Source organism: Cyclopterus lumpus, chromosome 16 (assembly GCF_009769545.1).
Source record: "Cyclopterus lumpus isolate fCycLum1 chromosome 16, fCycLum1.pri, whole genome shotgun sequence".
Taxonomy (NCBI): domain Eukaryota; kingdom Metazoa; phylum Chordata; class Actinopteri; order Perciformes; family Cyclopteridae; genus Cyclopterus; species Cyclopterus lumpus.
The window spans coordinates 11595172-11609375 of record NC_046981.1 but is presented as its reverse complement, the minus strand read 5'-3'; the positions used below and the strand labels follow the sequence as shown (position 1 = coordinate 11609375).

Sequence of the window (14204 nt, the reverse complement as noted above, 5' to 3'; positions counted from 1 at the left end):
GGGAGGGGGGCACCATGCAATGGATTTTTAGGCAAAACCAGCTTTCAGCGGAGGCTGTAGAATGGCATCAACACTGATTCAGTGACAAGGAGGCAGAGGAGGACGAGATACAAGTGATGAGAGCATGCCGACGGAGATGATCTGTGGATGTTTTGACTGAGAAATGCAAATTGGAGATATAATGGTGTAAAAAGAGTATGGTGTTTGTCTGGCATTGGAGGAAGAGGGGCAAAAGCGAGCGAGCAAAGAGGGAGGGGGCGGCGTTAGGTTTTCTGTGTCACTGAAAGAGAGTGGGGGAAGGGAGGCAGGGAGATAATGCGAGCGAGGAAGCAAACAGTAGAGAGCCAGAGAGCATACTCACTCATATAGCCTATGTATAGTGCATGTATGTGTGTGTGAAAGAAGACAACATTATAATTGCGTATGCAAGTATTGTTCAGGGAGCGTTTGCGTGTCTGTATGTTAAACCACGGCAACAGTACCGCATCCAGGCCATCCATCACTGCACTGATAAAATATCACCACTCACAGGATTTCAAATAACCAATTCAATATTTAATGTCATTAAATCTCGTGGTTATAATTCATCGCAAAAAAAGGCAGACAAAGTCATCGTTCTCGTGGAACACCATCCATGCAATATTTATATGAAACAGATTAATTGTGGAATAATGAGCTGCAGAATACAACTACAGTTGATTCATAGCTGTAAAGAAAACACTTATGTCTCACACATAAACCTTTATGGCAGTTGCATATGTCCTGTCAGTTTTACTGTACACTACAGTACACTTTTACTTTTTTTAACTATGCAGCAACATCGATGTTTACACAGTTTTTCCTCCTGCGGGTTCCATCTTGTCTAAGGCTTCAACTAATGTTTATTTTGATTATCAATTAATCATATTATTTTCTCAAGTAAACTATTAATTCTGATCAATAACATACAACAATAAATAAACCAATTTCCTAAAGTTCTGAAGGCCATGTCTTCAAATCACATCTTTAGTGTAACAGTCAAAAAAGGCAAATCTTACTTTACTACCATATTTTAAGACAGAAGCATGTTCTTACCATAGAGATGCTATAGAGCAACATCATTGATTAATCTACTGATCGATGAATTGACTAATCATTTTAGGTAGGATTTTGACATTTGTTTTTGTGGCCAAAGTATTATAGTACATTTTCCATTTAAATCAACTAAAGCCAACTTAAAAACAATACTTTGTGTTACTTTGCATTATAACATTAAAATGGACAAAGTACAATTAATATACTTGTGTTCATCTGTTTTTAGTCTTTATATTCTATTATTAAGACAGGAAAAGTAAGTATACTGTAAGTAAGTACTGGATGTTTTTATTATTATTCTATCCAAACTACATTCAATTCTCATTTTGCAATATCAACAGGACTTATAACGTAGACCCTGAACAGATTCAATTGCATTCATTAAGTTCATACATTACATATATTTTTTTATTCGGACCATTGTATCCTTTTGCATTTTAAAACAGTTTAGTAAAATTGAATAGTGTGTTTGTTGTTAATTTACGCCTTACTATAAATATATAATTTCACCTGATTATCTTTATAAGTGCACCTTATTTGAATTAACTTAACAGCACCCGTTGTATCAACATACATGTCTGTAGTGTGTGCGTGTGGAAGAAGCCACTCTTCTATCATCGAAGAGTTACCGTGCACACGGTCTCATAAAAACCCTCTTCTGCGGAAAAGCCCATGGCACAAAGGTGTAAGGTGTTTACTGGCAGACGGCCAAAATTTAAACCCTTCCCCACCTTTAGGTCCTCGACCCCTTCAAAAACCCTGCCTCCCTCATTGCCCTCTACCTTGGCCAGTGTAAGATGGTAGCGCGGGTTGTAGGAATCCTTGTGGAGCCAGCCCTCCTTCATGTAGGCCTCCTGCAGGCCACTGTTGAGCTGCTGGATGTGAAGCTGAGGCTGGGGGCTCAGGTACAGCACCCTCCCATTGAAATGTTTCAGCCTCACAGGGAAGGTCAGAGACACCGGCGGGTTACGATCCAAAAAGGCGAACCGTCGGAGGACCTCCTCAGCAGCGGCGACCTCAGCTTGGCCGGACAAATTCAGGAGGATCATGGTGACATGAAGGCTGGGGGTGGTCTGCCAGTGAGGAGCAGAGGACGGTAGAAGATTCGTGATCTCCTTCTGCAGCTGCTGGAAACCGGCGAGGATAGCTGGAGTGTTGGCCCTGAAGGTGATGAAGTGCGTGGGGCGTTTTTTAGCAGGCCGACCACCACGCTTCTCTCTCTGCTCCAGAGGTGCTGATGGATTCTGGCTCACGTTGAGGGCTTGGCGAGAACTCTGTGTGTAATAGAAGAGAGAATCACTGTGTTCAACATGAACTGTAGAAGTAGAACAAGAAGGTATTTCAATTGTGATGTACGCACCCGAGCATCTGTGCCTTCCCAGCTTTCTTTGCACTCTTCCTCTCCCTCTTTTACACTTGCTTCCTCACTTTGGGATAAGGACATTTGGTCTTTTGAAGCCTCATGTCTAAAATCAAAGTGATTACAATTATTCAAGAGGCAGGATGTATTTTTGCATGATTGTTTACCAAGTCACACAACATACAATTTCCTAAATGTAAGTTTGTTATGTCTTATGGACACAGTGACATTTCCACGTTCTAATCTGTCAATCTGTCAATTGCTCAGTTATCTGTTGTTATTTACCAAATAGCATATAAATATGTCAGCATAGGTTTTCTCTCTGGTTGATTCAAGACTCTAAATTGCCCGTATGTAAGTGTGAATGGTTGTCTGTCAGCTAGCCTGGCGACATGTTCAAGGTGTACTCTGCCATCACTCCCAGTCAGCTGAGATCGGCTCCCCCCACGACTGCCATAGGTTACGCCTTTACAGATAATGGATGGATAGATGCGATGGCCTACTCGCTAAGCCACACACGCTTGAGCAATTCAATCAAATTGACCATATTCCTGATTCATCGTTTTGTCTATAAAATGTGGGGGGAAAAGCCTTTTAGATTTTACCATGTCTTCAAATTATCAATTATCAAAATTGTTGCCGATCAATTTTCTGTTAAAAAACTAACCGACCAATCGTGCTCTAACTTCCGTTTCACTGTGACTTTAACTTTGCATTGAACCAACAGGCCGAGTACAGTGCATGTAGACAAAATACTATTGTTATTATCTGTTCTCAGTTCAATTTAAATGATGAACATGTACGTCAGACCTTATTGCAGCCTCCTCCAGAAGACATGCTCCTCGTGAGTCCTGTTGTTCCTGAGAAGTGTCTCCTCTGCACTTTGGAGCTGGTTGTGTTGAGTCAGGGGTCTGAGTATACATCCCACTCTGCTTCTCTTCCTCCAGATGTGTGTTCTCAGTGGGAGCACACTCCTCTGTGTCACTCTCTTCCTGCAGGTGCAGACCCTCAGCAGGTGTCTGATCTTGTTGTTGCTCTTCTGTGTTAATTTCTAGCGGAATAATTTGTTATATTTGGTCAGTCTGTATATCTGGTTGTATCTGGTTGTATGTAAGGTGGGATGCAATAAAGGGTACACTCTTACCCTTTACTTCCCCCTCCCCTCCAAAGGGGGGAGCCAGAGATTGACCGGTCGAGCCGAACACTCTGTCAGTTCTGCTGTGGCGGTCCCAGACCCGGTGCCCTCTGTACGTGAAGTACTGGATCCTGTGTCTGGGCAGAGCCAGCTCTGTAGAGTAATCACAGTCGCAGGGGACGGTGTCCCAGCTGAAGTCCTCGAAGGGACGCTCCAGCACCCCAAGGAAGCGATCCACATACCCCACAATAAATTCTGTTCCATCCACCGACGGGTCCCACAGGATGCGAGAGATAACGTCATCTGCTGTGCGCATGCGAGGCTTCTTGTTCACCTCTGCAGGAGAATAAGATATACATTTAAAAAAACAAAATGTAACACATTAAAACAAATGTTTAAAAAAGATCTGATGACACAATGAGTGACCTTTTGCCTCGTATTTTGGCTTTGTTGCCTTGTTCACTCTCTTCTTGTGAGTTCCCGTCTTTTCTCCATCCTGTTTGTCATCCTGGTCAGGCGATACAGCCCCTGAATCATCTGTTGTTGGGTTCCTGAGACAAGAGATGACAAATGTGGAATGAATGTCAGCATGCATTAACATGTGAAAAGAAATGCTCTTAGTCTTTAATTCCATTTGACACAGATTAACCTTCATGTATCATGCTGAACTTTGAACAGCACCTATATTTAGTCATGGCTAAGTATCGATGTCTGTCTGGTGTAAAATATAAGCAGTGATTGGCCAACAGAAATAAATACACGCAATATACTTCTAGACACGTTGCAGATAGAAATGAGCAATAATGAATTAGCGTTCAGGCAGCCATCACGTTAATACTAGTTGTTGTATTACAATAATGTTCAACTTTATTGTTGTAGTTATTACAATTAAAGTTCTAAAGACACTTCTGAAGAATGACTGTATCTGTAACCAGGTGGATCTTGGCTTTATGTAGTTAAAGGAGAAGTTGACATAAAAACAACCCTCACATGCTCACATGTACAATGAAGTTGCAGCAGAATTGTGCTTTTGTCCCTCATCATTTAAACTGAAGTTGCTTTAAAATGATCTTTTGGCCACCATTATAGATAGAAGCAACTATTACAGCAACCAATTATACGTTCAGTGTGCACAGAGACATGTGAGTTTTGCTTTAAAATGGGCTTTAATAAAGTGAACGTTCAGGCATCCATCTATCTAATAGTAGCCGCCTTGGTTCTACAATAATTTGCGAAACAATATAGGGTTACTAAAAATAAATGATATAAATATGTTAAGAATCTAACTTAGAACAAAAGTCATCCTTCATGGTGCTGGCGAGTTAGCTGAACAAGGTAAAGCGAGCAGACCTGTGAGAGAAACGACATCTGTGGCCAAAATGACACTTTCCCATCAGGAAATACTGACACACGTCGACTCCGTTCTCATCCCGTTCTGCTGACTCTGTCAATGAGAGTGAAAGTGACTGTAATAAAACTGTAATAAAAGCTTGTAATGAAATTGAGCAACCTCTTAATATGGACTCTGCATTTAAAAATGTAATTAAAGAAACAAACATAAATAAAAGCTTGTTTTTGCCCAAAGTAGCCCTGCGTAACACAAGCAGCCTTTGTCTTTGTTTTGGGATGCTTACTATATTATTTTGAACCAATATGTTACGTCTCACTCAGGTAAAAGTTTGTCAAGTAAAATATCGACCAACATGAATATCCAACCTTCTTTACTTAACAGGCAGAGGGCCCCACCAGGCTGAAAAAGAGTCACGCAGTGGGCAGGATGTCCTCACACAGTATATGGGTTGACTGTTTACTTAAGCCAGTGGGATGAATACAGTAACATATTAATATGCAGTATTTTGTCATACTTATAGAAGGAAATGGGGTATCTGTTTCTACTGTGTGTGTTGTCATTGTCAATAGACGGTTAAGTTGTGTCTCCTCCACGCCAGTGAGATATGTTTATGTTTGTCTGATAACACAAAGATGTTAAATGTACAGACCTCAGGAAATATATGATCCCCAATCACGTACCATCAAATATTGAACTCATAAGAAATTAAGATTCCTTATGATCCTTATCCAAACAGGTCTGATATTACTGATATTTAGGAATAAATAAGGGAGAATCCCAAGGAGTAAAACTGGATGTGGAAAAGGATGAAGTGTATCTCACTATATTTTATATTTCCTCTTTAACACACTTCCAAAGACTACAACTCATGTAACAGGTGGCAATGACTCGCCCCAGAAGATCCAAATGTCAGCCAAGTAGGCTGCTCCTGTACTCAAAAACATACCACACACCCTATGACGTTATGACCATAGAGGAGAACTGGATGTGACTCACGCCCAAAATTCTTTCATTATTAGCCGCAATGTCTTTCTTCCCATTGAGATTGCACTGACTTGAACAGGTTGACCAGGTCACGGGAGAACATGAGAGTTCAGACTGGAAGTGACTGGATAAAATAATAACTAAGAAGTGTTATATTCCTTGGAACATTTGTCTGGATTTCATGCCAGTAATACAAGTAAGGGAAGAGATACAGACTGTCTCGAACTGGATCTGGAGATTAGAGCTAGTACTTGCAGCTCTTGATTCATTCAGTTCCGCTATCAAGTCTATAATACAGCCACATACACAACTAAGAGTTTAGCAGAAATCTAATTGTTCACAGTATTGTATCAAAGACTGGGGAATTTGATGACATGGTATATTACTTGGTAAAGATTATGATTGATTTCAGTAATAGAGAGTTACTAACACTGTAGATATGAAGATTTATAGATTTATATGTCATACATTATGTGAATTTACCTATTGCTATATAATGTCTCAAAAGAAGTTAGTAGGCTTCAGAGACCCATTTGACAAACACTAAACAGTTACTGCCTATCAGGTTAACTCACCTTCTTTGGCTTTTAGGGTGTCTTTGGCACTGTTAAAGGCAGCTGTGACCCCTGCCTCTGGACTGGATGGGTCTGTCAGGTTGGTCCCCTCATCTGGACTGGGTGTGTCTGTCAGATGGGTCCCCTCATCTGGACTGGGTGTGTCTGTCAGATGGGTCCCCTCATCTGGACTGGGTGTGTCTGTCAGATGGGTCCCCTCATCTGGACTGGGTGTGTCTGTCAGATGGGTCCCCTCATCTGGACTGGGTGTGTCTGTCAGATGGGTCCCCTCATCCCTCAGGTCCTCTGATGGAACCGAGGCTATTCCTAACCCGTCAGCTGCCATGCTCAAATCTGTGATTAAAAAGGCAACGTTGCGTCAACCAAGTTCGCTGTGTCCCTTTGTGTTGCTGCTATAATTGCTATAATTGTAACGTTGGAACAAAATAAAACCGGACGCTCCTGAAACTGAACTAATGCGGAAGTGGTTGTTTATCCCTAAACCAATAATTAAACACCTTTCAAAATGCAACAACTCCTTGAGAAATTAATTGTCATATTTAGATAACACATACACAATCCAAACACGTCTTTAAAAATCACCTGTAAAATATCTTTCGACATACAAACCGAAGGAGCACACGATTCTGGTGTTCGCCCTTTGACCCTGACTTTGTTGTCGCAGAAGGAATCATGGGTAATGTAGTTCTAATGTGTTTTCGACGAGAACTCTCTTCGTTGAAACACGACACGAAGCTGATATTTGCAAATAAATCCGTTGTTTGCAGAGATTAGCTTATTGCTATAAAAATAACTGAGACGTTTCCGACTCAACGGTTAAAACTACGAAAAAAGCTCGCGCAGCTAACTGCCGTGAGTCATTTGAGCTCGAGCGCGTGACTCCTTGTCATGTGACAGGATCTGTCTATAGGAGCTGCACAAATGGAAACAGAACAAGGAAAGTGTAGAAAATCTAAATCTGAGACACCGAGAATCATGGATGTTTGTAAAACGGACCGAATCAAGAATTAAGTTTGTTTTATATCACATTTGAAATGTTGCTTTTTATATAACGTGTTTGTTTACGTTGCGACCAATGGATGTCCCTTTGTGAAGTAGCTTTGAGTCATTTGTTGAACTTTGTTCTTTGCTGAAGGTAAGACGATCTGATATTATCGGTTTTAGTGAACATGTCTTAACCGGAGTGTACCTTAGTAATGTCAGTGACTGGCCAGAAACAAATGTTACGTTATGAACTGCTTGTTAATGCTCACATCAAGCTAAAATGCAATGCAATAAACATGAAACACGTGTTGTCTCCCTGCAGATGAACGCTCTGGTTGCTCTCTGTCACTTCTGTGAGCTCCATGGCCCTCGGACGTTGTTTTGCACCGAGGCACTGCACCCCCCATCACCATCCCCTTCATCCCAGACAGGTGCCCCGGTGCATGGGGACAGGGACAGAGATGGTGACCGCGAAGGTGAAGGGCTGACCATGAGGGCCAACAGCTCGGCCACACAGAGAGGAGAAATGTGTGAGGTGAGCGCAGAGCACCCGTTTGAGGGCAGAACGTGAACTCCATGAGCTTGTCAGAAACCTGCCTCCATTTGAACCGAGCCACCCTTCTTCCTACCAGTCTTCTCCATTGTAACTCGAGCTGTGACATTGTGGTATGCAGGTTAGTCCACAGTCCTGTCATCTGTTTTAAAGTAACCGTGTTCCTCTTCTTCTCGCCTCCATAGGGATGTCGATCTCTTCCTGCATCTCACCCAGGATTTGTGAGTGTTGATGATGAAACAGGCATTCGCTTCCTGAGCCACCAGCATCCCAGACAGTCACAGCTGTTCAGTGTGGTCCGTCAAGCCTGCGTACGCAGCCTCAGCTGTGAGGTAAACAGTGATGTACGTCTGCATGTATGCATGTATGTATGTATGTGCGAGTCACACATTCTGATGCACTAAATAAACGCCTGTCAACACATATGCTTCGACCTATTTGCTCTGTGTCCGTTTTATCAGGTGTGTCCTGGCCGTGAAGGACCGATTTTCTTTGGAGATGAGCAACATGGTTTTGTGTTCTCACACACCTTTTTTATCAAAGACAGTCTGGCTAGGGGCTTCCAGCGCTGGTACAGTATTGTCATGGTAGCAATGGACAGGATCTACCTTATCAACTCCTGGCCTTTCCTGTTACGCCACCTTAGACTCACCATACAGAGTCTGCAAAGCACAGCCCTCAAGGTAGGGCGCACACATGGACACAACATACTTCAGTCAGATAAAACTATGAAGACTGGTTCTACATGTGTGTATCTACGAGGACACCTAATGTCTTGGTACTGCTTTCTCCTTCAGGTGTTTGACAATGAACAAGGAGTTTGTCCCCAGCGAGCAGTGAGGATGAACAGTGTCTTCTCGCCTGCAGTTTTCCCTCACCAAAGGAGTGGCAATGCCGCCCGATCACTAACTTCACTAACACAGCATCCAAACCTGTGGGCCAGCCTGCACTCCTCCTTTAGCTGGTGAGTCCATATACTGTCAGCCCCACCGTGACATACAGGCTGTGGTCTGTAATGGTTGACCGTGACGTGGATTTGTGTCTTCACATTGTCTCCAGGCTGCTGAAGGCCTGTGGCTGTCGTCTGACAGAGAAGCTACTGGAGGGAGCCCCCACTGAGGACACACTGGTGCTCATAGAGAGACAGACAGGTAGTCACGTTGTCCTTGATTAAAGGATGTTTTTTTTAAACTAACCCATAGTTACCTATCCAACATGTTCAAGCCTTTAACTTGGTAAAAGACAATTCTGAAAAATATCTCCAGTGACATTAAACAAAACATAAAAAGGAGGATGTCTTGCGTGTTGCTTCCAGGCAAGGTTTGGTATTTCTCTGGAGGATGATATCAGCAGATGTCATGTGCTTTTTTACACAATGTGCCATATCATCAGTCTAAAAAGTCTCCTGTGAAAGTGTGATTCCCTGGGTCAGTCAGTGCAGAGACACAGACAAAACAGGGTTATTCACAGAGCCATTGTACTCAAATACACTGCCTTTCCAAAAAGTGTTTACACAATTATTAGTCAAGATTTAGAGAGTGATTAAAAGATTTTCAGAGACATTTCCAAGTCCAGCACGGCTCTTAGGTTGTGGAATTTTAATACCCGGTTCTCTTTTATTAATGTTGTAAGTACATGCACTTTATTTCTGTAACACTTCATCATCAAAATCCCAGTGAGTGATTGATTTATACACATGAAATACAAAAAAAAGAAATTTGTGCGTGATCAATATTACACAATATTAAAGCACTACACATCGAAAGGTACATTATTTTTAAGTTCCTTGTCTTTTTATGAAGCACAGACTCACCCTGACTCTGCAGAGGAAGCTTAATCATCAAGTCTATTAGTATGGCAGTTTAAATTAGTCATAGATGAGAGGTGAGATTGTACAGTGCTGACTTAAGTTTGGAAATAGGATGTTTAGCATCATGTGCACATTATATTCTATAAATAGAGATTGACATTTAACTAGCTCTGTCTAGAAGATTTCCTGTGGAATTCCCCCCACATTGGTAATTGACTTGTATTTGTTCATTGCTATTTCTGTTTTTATGTCGTTCTCTGTGACCAACAGAGGAAGAGGAGGAGATGAGTTGCTGGGAGGGAGCAGAAGGAGGCTGTTCTACATCACAGCGGCACCAATTGGAGCGTGAGCTGGGCCTCAACTTCCTGTGGGATGATGAAAAATTCAATCAATTACCCGGCCCAAAATTTAGGTCCCTGAGGCATTTGAGACAGGTAAACTTAGGTACTTTATCAGCTCGTCATTTTGTTGGGCAGAACACTGAAAAGAGAGAGATAAAAAAATAAATAAACCGTTGACTCCAAGAAACACAGTTTGTGCATGCATTTATAGTTGTATGGCATTCATCTGATACATTTCTTAGTTAATGGCTATTGAAGACGTTAATTCACATTGTTATGTCCGCATCCAATAACATATCTGTGAGGCGTTGTATAGTTCAGTCTGATTTGTTCTGCAGGTTCTCGGGGGTGCTGAGTTTCGTCTGCTAGTGTGGCATGTGCTCATGGGAAATCAGGTCATATGGAGAGGTGCAGACCCCAGGCTCATCCAGTCAGCTTTCACGGTGCTCAAGGTAGTTTACTCTGTATAACTTGTATAATTTAGGTGCAGTGTGGTCTAACACACTTGTAACTCTTACACTAATAATTTAACACAAAAGACTTTGGTTTTGTCCTGTCAAGATTGAAAGGTGAAATATGATGAATCTAAGTGGTCCAATCCATCTTATATAACCATATTTGATGAAATACAAACTGATTGGATTGGGTTTCAGTTTTTTTTTCTCCACAAAGATACTTTTGTGCATTGATTTGCTTTTTTTCTAACTTCCAAATCTTGCCCTGAAGACATTTTAAGTTACCATTACACGCCTTGAAATAGTCTTTGCCTGTACATGCTTCCCGAACATTTCTATTCAAGATACACAAACGAGACTGAGCATGAAACTGCGTGTCAGTTGACAATTATTGTTCCTTTTTAATGACTTAGTTCTATTCAAGAGTCCCAGTAAACCATGACAGCGTGACATTGAGGCAGCGTGAGCAAAACCAGAACCCTGAATGTGAAGCAGCTAAATGGAATTCAACAATCATTCATTTTAATATTTACACATTATTTTGGTGCTTTTCCTTCCGTGACATGTCAAACTGCTTTCTGCAAACAAGGTCTATCATCCAGAATAACTGAGTGAGCCATTAACATGCTTACTGAGCAAACGGTGTTTACAATCTGAAACTGTCCCGTTTCCCATCAGTCTTTGCTCCCAGTTGGCTGTGTGCGTTCGGTGCCATACAGTGCTCAGTATGAGGAGGCCTACAAATGCAACTTTCTGGGTCTAAGCCCAGACGTGTCTATTCCAACGCACGTCAGCTCTTCAGGTACAAGAGTGTCTCTAGACTCACATTGTGTAAGATTACCGTATGAAACCTCCTAAGAGAACTGTAATAACCAGTTGTACGAACATGCAGGTCGTCTTGTGTTGATTATTTTTTTCTTGCTTTTGTTCGTCCTGCAGAGTTTTCAGTGCTGGTGGATGTCAGTACAGAGAGAAGCTGTCAGATGTCAGCCGTGGGTGGAGAAGATATCTCCTCACTTTATCAGTTCACCATCAGCAGTGCCAACACACAGCCCACAGACAGGGGTGAGAGTGAATACCTGAAGTTATAAATAGTCACCATAAATGTGCTGCCTATTTCAATGTCGAAATAAGTCCTGTACTTCTTAGTTAAACCACAACAGCAACGAGTATGCACCATGTCATAACTCTCCTTGGTCACTTAAGTTTGACATCAAAGTGTTTGGTTATGGGTTCCAGATTTATTTTTCATTTAAGTGAGAGCAGAAAATAATGTGAAAATAGCAAAAATGTTCAGACATGTCCTGTCCTAGGATCTGGATCCACATCAAATCCAGATGTATTTGCCTTGGCTAACAGCTGCTCTGACAGAAGGCCAACTTACAAAAAAAAAAAAAAAAAAAAAGGTTGAACTGTCAAACAATCTTTGTCCTCGTTTTGCAGGTCCCGCATTATTGAACAAGCTTGAGGTGGCTCTGTCCAACGAGAACTTGTCTGTGGATGTCGTGTCTCACTGCTTGTTGTGTCTGAAGGAAGAGTGGATGAAGTGAGTACAATTCAGTCACTCTCATAAAAGACTAACTAGGCTGAAGTTAGATTTTCATAGCGGTTCCTCTCTTTTTCAGTAAGGTTAAAGTGCTGTTCAAGTTCTCCAAAGTGGACGGCCGAGGGAGAGAGGACACCCAGAAGGTTCTGGGCCTCCTCGGCGCTACAGGGCCGGGCGAGGAGGACAACGTCAGGCTGCTCAAGTTCTGGATGACTGGCCTCAGCAAAACCTACAAGAGTCATTTAATGACAGCCGTCCGTGGAGGGGAGAGGAGCCCCAGCCAATAAAAAGAGAAGGCGAAGGAGGTAGAGGGGTGGAAATAAAGGGAGATAAAGATGAGGGGAATTCTAATGAAGGGAAAGCGAAAGCAAGAATCCTGTCGTTCAGTTTTGAGAACTGTTTGGGACTTTTATTGGAATGAAAGAGCATTGTGAAGGGAGGGCAGAAGTGCTTTGGCTCATCCACTATTTTCTTTAACGTAATCTAAGGTCCCTAAGCCTGATTATTCTCCTGCACAGATTAACACATTTGGTCAGTTTAGATCATGTATGAGGGCTTTTGTTTGTCAAAGGGAATTATTGTAGAAGACCTCTTCATATTAATATGTTTAACTTATTACAAATATTTGCACTTTGTTTACTCTTTTTCTGAAGTTTTAAAATACAAAATAAATGAATGTCACTCTTGTATTCTTTTTTTTTATTTTTTAAATGTATTCCACAATTGGCTCCATCTTGTGGTGAGCTGAGAGAATAAAGAGGGAGTGAGTTAGACGAGGAGAGCGGCGTTTCATTGCCAGCCCCCACTCAAGTGGTGTAAGACAACACTTTTTAAGATTTTCTAATGTCCTGAAATGTACAAAGCGGTTGCATAACAAGGCCTCGCTCCAGTACGGCCGACCACTACAGCAGGACTTTAGCTTCTTAATGAGCTAGTCGCTCTCTGATCCACTAAAAAGCTGTTTTTTTTTTATTTTCATACCACATTTATTTGCGCCCCGTTGCTTTGCTGAAGCTTGCAAACTTCAGTCAATAAAATTCAGCAACATACAGCTTTTTTTAAATTGGAGAGGGGGTGGGGGTGTTTTTTGTTTTTGTTTCGTTTTTACCAATACGTATGTAGTTATTATGTAACAAAAATATATAATCAAACACATGTTGTAGTCCAAATGAAAAGGTTAGTATTATCTTTATCTTTCTTCGTAAAATGGACCTATGTCTCAACATCTGTGGTGTGCTTCTGTGTTCGAATTGGGTTTTTTTCTTTTCTCTGACTAACTCAAATCTGGATTTGATTTAGCAAGTTTCCCTAAAAGAAGCACAAACATAATTTGCTGCAGTTCCACAAATGAGTTACATATTTACTTTCCTCAATTTAGAAGCGGTGTATGAAACAGGAAGGCGGCACAATGACTGGACTCATTGCATACAGCACATGGTATATGTGCTGTATGCATAGGGTTGTGAGATGGTGATGCCTCTGGGAGTGTTAAGGCCTTGCTTGTGGGGAAACTGCTGCTCTCTAGTTTCCCTTTCCCCCTCTACAGAGATTGGACTTTGAGTCCTATTTCATTTGGCTTGTGTTCAAAAAAAAAAGAACACAGGACAATTCCTCTTCGACGTGAAGAAAGCACTTTTGACTTCCTTCCTTTCATTAGTAACAAACACGTCTTGTGACATGGAACAGAAAATGAAAATAACTTGACGCCTCACACAACCTGAGGGGACAGAACAACACTCTACAGACAGGACGATGACAGCCGTGCACAACAATTAGACGTCACTATCGCACCCCGCCGCCGCCTCCTCTGTGAACCCCGATTTCAATAGAATGACTTGCAAGTTCAAGTGATGCCGTGTTGCAATCCCCTTTTTGATAGAAAGTGATTCTTGATTTATAAAAAGAAAACAGAAAAGGAAAGAGTGATTAAATAGGATGATATTGCGTACTGGGATAAAGACAGAGGATCCACAGGCACAGAGGTGTGGGGGAGAGTCCAAATGAAAAACATACGCTCCAACTGCATGACTAAGCCT

At 41.7% G+C, this 14204-nt stretch overlaps 2 protein-coding genes across 8 annotated transcripts; one reads left to right on the top strand and one right to left on the bottom strand.

Moving 5' to 3' along the window:
• Window positions 1-615: 615 nt before the first annotated feature.
• On the bottom strand, window positions 616-7333 carry leng9 (leukocyte receptor cluster (LRC) member 9). Of its 4 annotated transcripts, XM_034553409.1 has the most exons (9): window positions 7062-7315; window positions 6753-6812; window positions 6480-6716; window positions 4920-5013; window positions 3996-4120; window positions 3579-3905; window positions 3245-3485; window positions 2435-2540; window positions 616-2348 (listed from the first exon to the last, which is right to left on the bottom strand). In XM_034553409.1, exons 2-9 carry the CDS (start codon window positions 6802-6804, stop codon window positions 1689-1691), a joined length of 1842 nt encoding a protein of 613 aa, XP_034409300.1. In that variant the 5' UTR covers window positions 6805-6812; window positions 7062-7315; the 3' UTR covers window positions 616-1688. The 4 variants fall into 4 exon arrangements, with proteins under 4 accessions (XP_034409300.1, XP_034409296.1, XP_034409298.1 ...); XM_034553405.1 differs by having other exon boundaries at window positions 6480-6812; window positions 7062-7333; XM_034553407.1 differs by having other exon boundaries at window positions 6480-6812; window positions 7085-7314.
• flcn (folliculin) lies at window positions 7332-12857 on the top strand. Of its 4 annotated transcripts, none has more exons than XM_034553427.1 (12): window positions 7332-7416; window positions 7786-7998; window positions 8202-8360; window positions 8478-8699; window positions 8814-8980; window positions 9076-9167; window positions 10097-10260; window positions 10506-10619; window positions 11301-11424; window positions 11562-11687; window positions 12066-12168; window positions 12248-12856. In XM_034553427.1, the coding sequence occupies exons 2-12, from the start codon at window positions 7786-7788 to the stop codon at window positions 12453-12455; spliced, it is 1692 nt and encodes a 563-aa protein (XP_034409318.1). In that variant the 5' UTR covers window positions 7332-7416; the 3' UTR covers window positions 12456-12856. The 4 variants fall into 4 exon arrangements, with proteins under 4 accessions (XP_034409318.1, XP_034409319.1, XP_034409320.1 ...); XM_034553428.1 differs by having other exon boundaries at window positions 7354-7614; window positions 8202-8348; XM_034553429.1 differs by having other exon boundaries at window positions 7364-7614; window positions 12252-12857.
• Window positions 12858-14204: the final 1347 nt, after the last annotated feature.

What these genes read in the sequence shown, in the direction of transcription:
- leng9 (XM_034553405.1), bottom strand. Translation starts at nt 6,804, where the DNA reads ATGGCAGCTGACGGGTTAGGAATAGCCTCGGTTCCATCAGAGGACCTG. An exon ending in CACCCTAAAAGCCAAAGAAG is followed by an intron (nt 5,014 to 6,479) that starts GTGAGTTAACCT and finishes TCTCATTGACAG; the next exon opens with AGTCAGCAGAACGGGATGAG. An exon ending in GGGAAGGCACAGATGCTCGG is followed by an intron (nt 2,349 to 2,434) that starts GTGCGTACATCA and finishes TATTACACACAG; the next exon opens with AGTTCTCGCCAAGCCCTCAA.
- flcn (XM_034553426.1), top strand. Translation starts at nt 7,786, where the DNA reads ATGAACGCTCTGGTTGCTCTCTGTCACTTCTGTGAGCTCCATGGCCCT. An exon ending in AACGCACGTCAGCTCTTCAG is followed by an intron (nt 11,425 to 11,561) that starts GTACAAGAGTGT and finishes TTCGTCCTGCAG; the next exon opens with AGTTTTCAGTGCTGGTGGAT. An exon ending in CTGAAGGAAGAGTGGATGAA is followed by an intron (nt 12,169 to 12,247) that starts GTGAGTACAATT and finishes TCTCTTTTTCAG; the next exon opens with TAAGGTTAAAGTGCTGTTCA.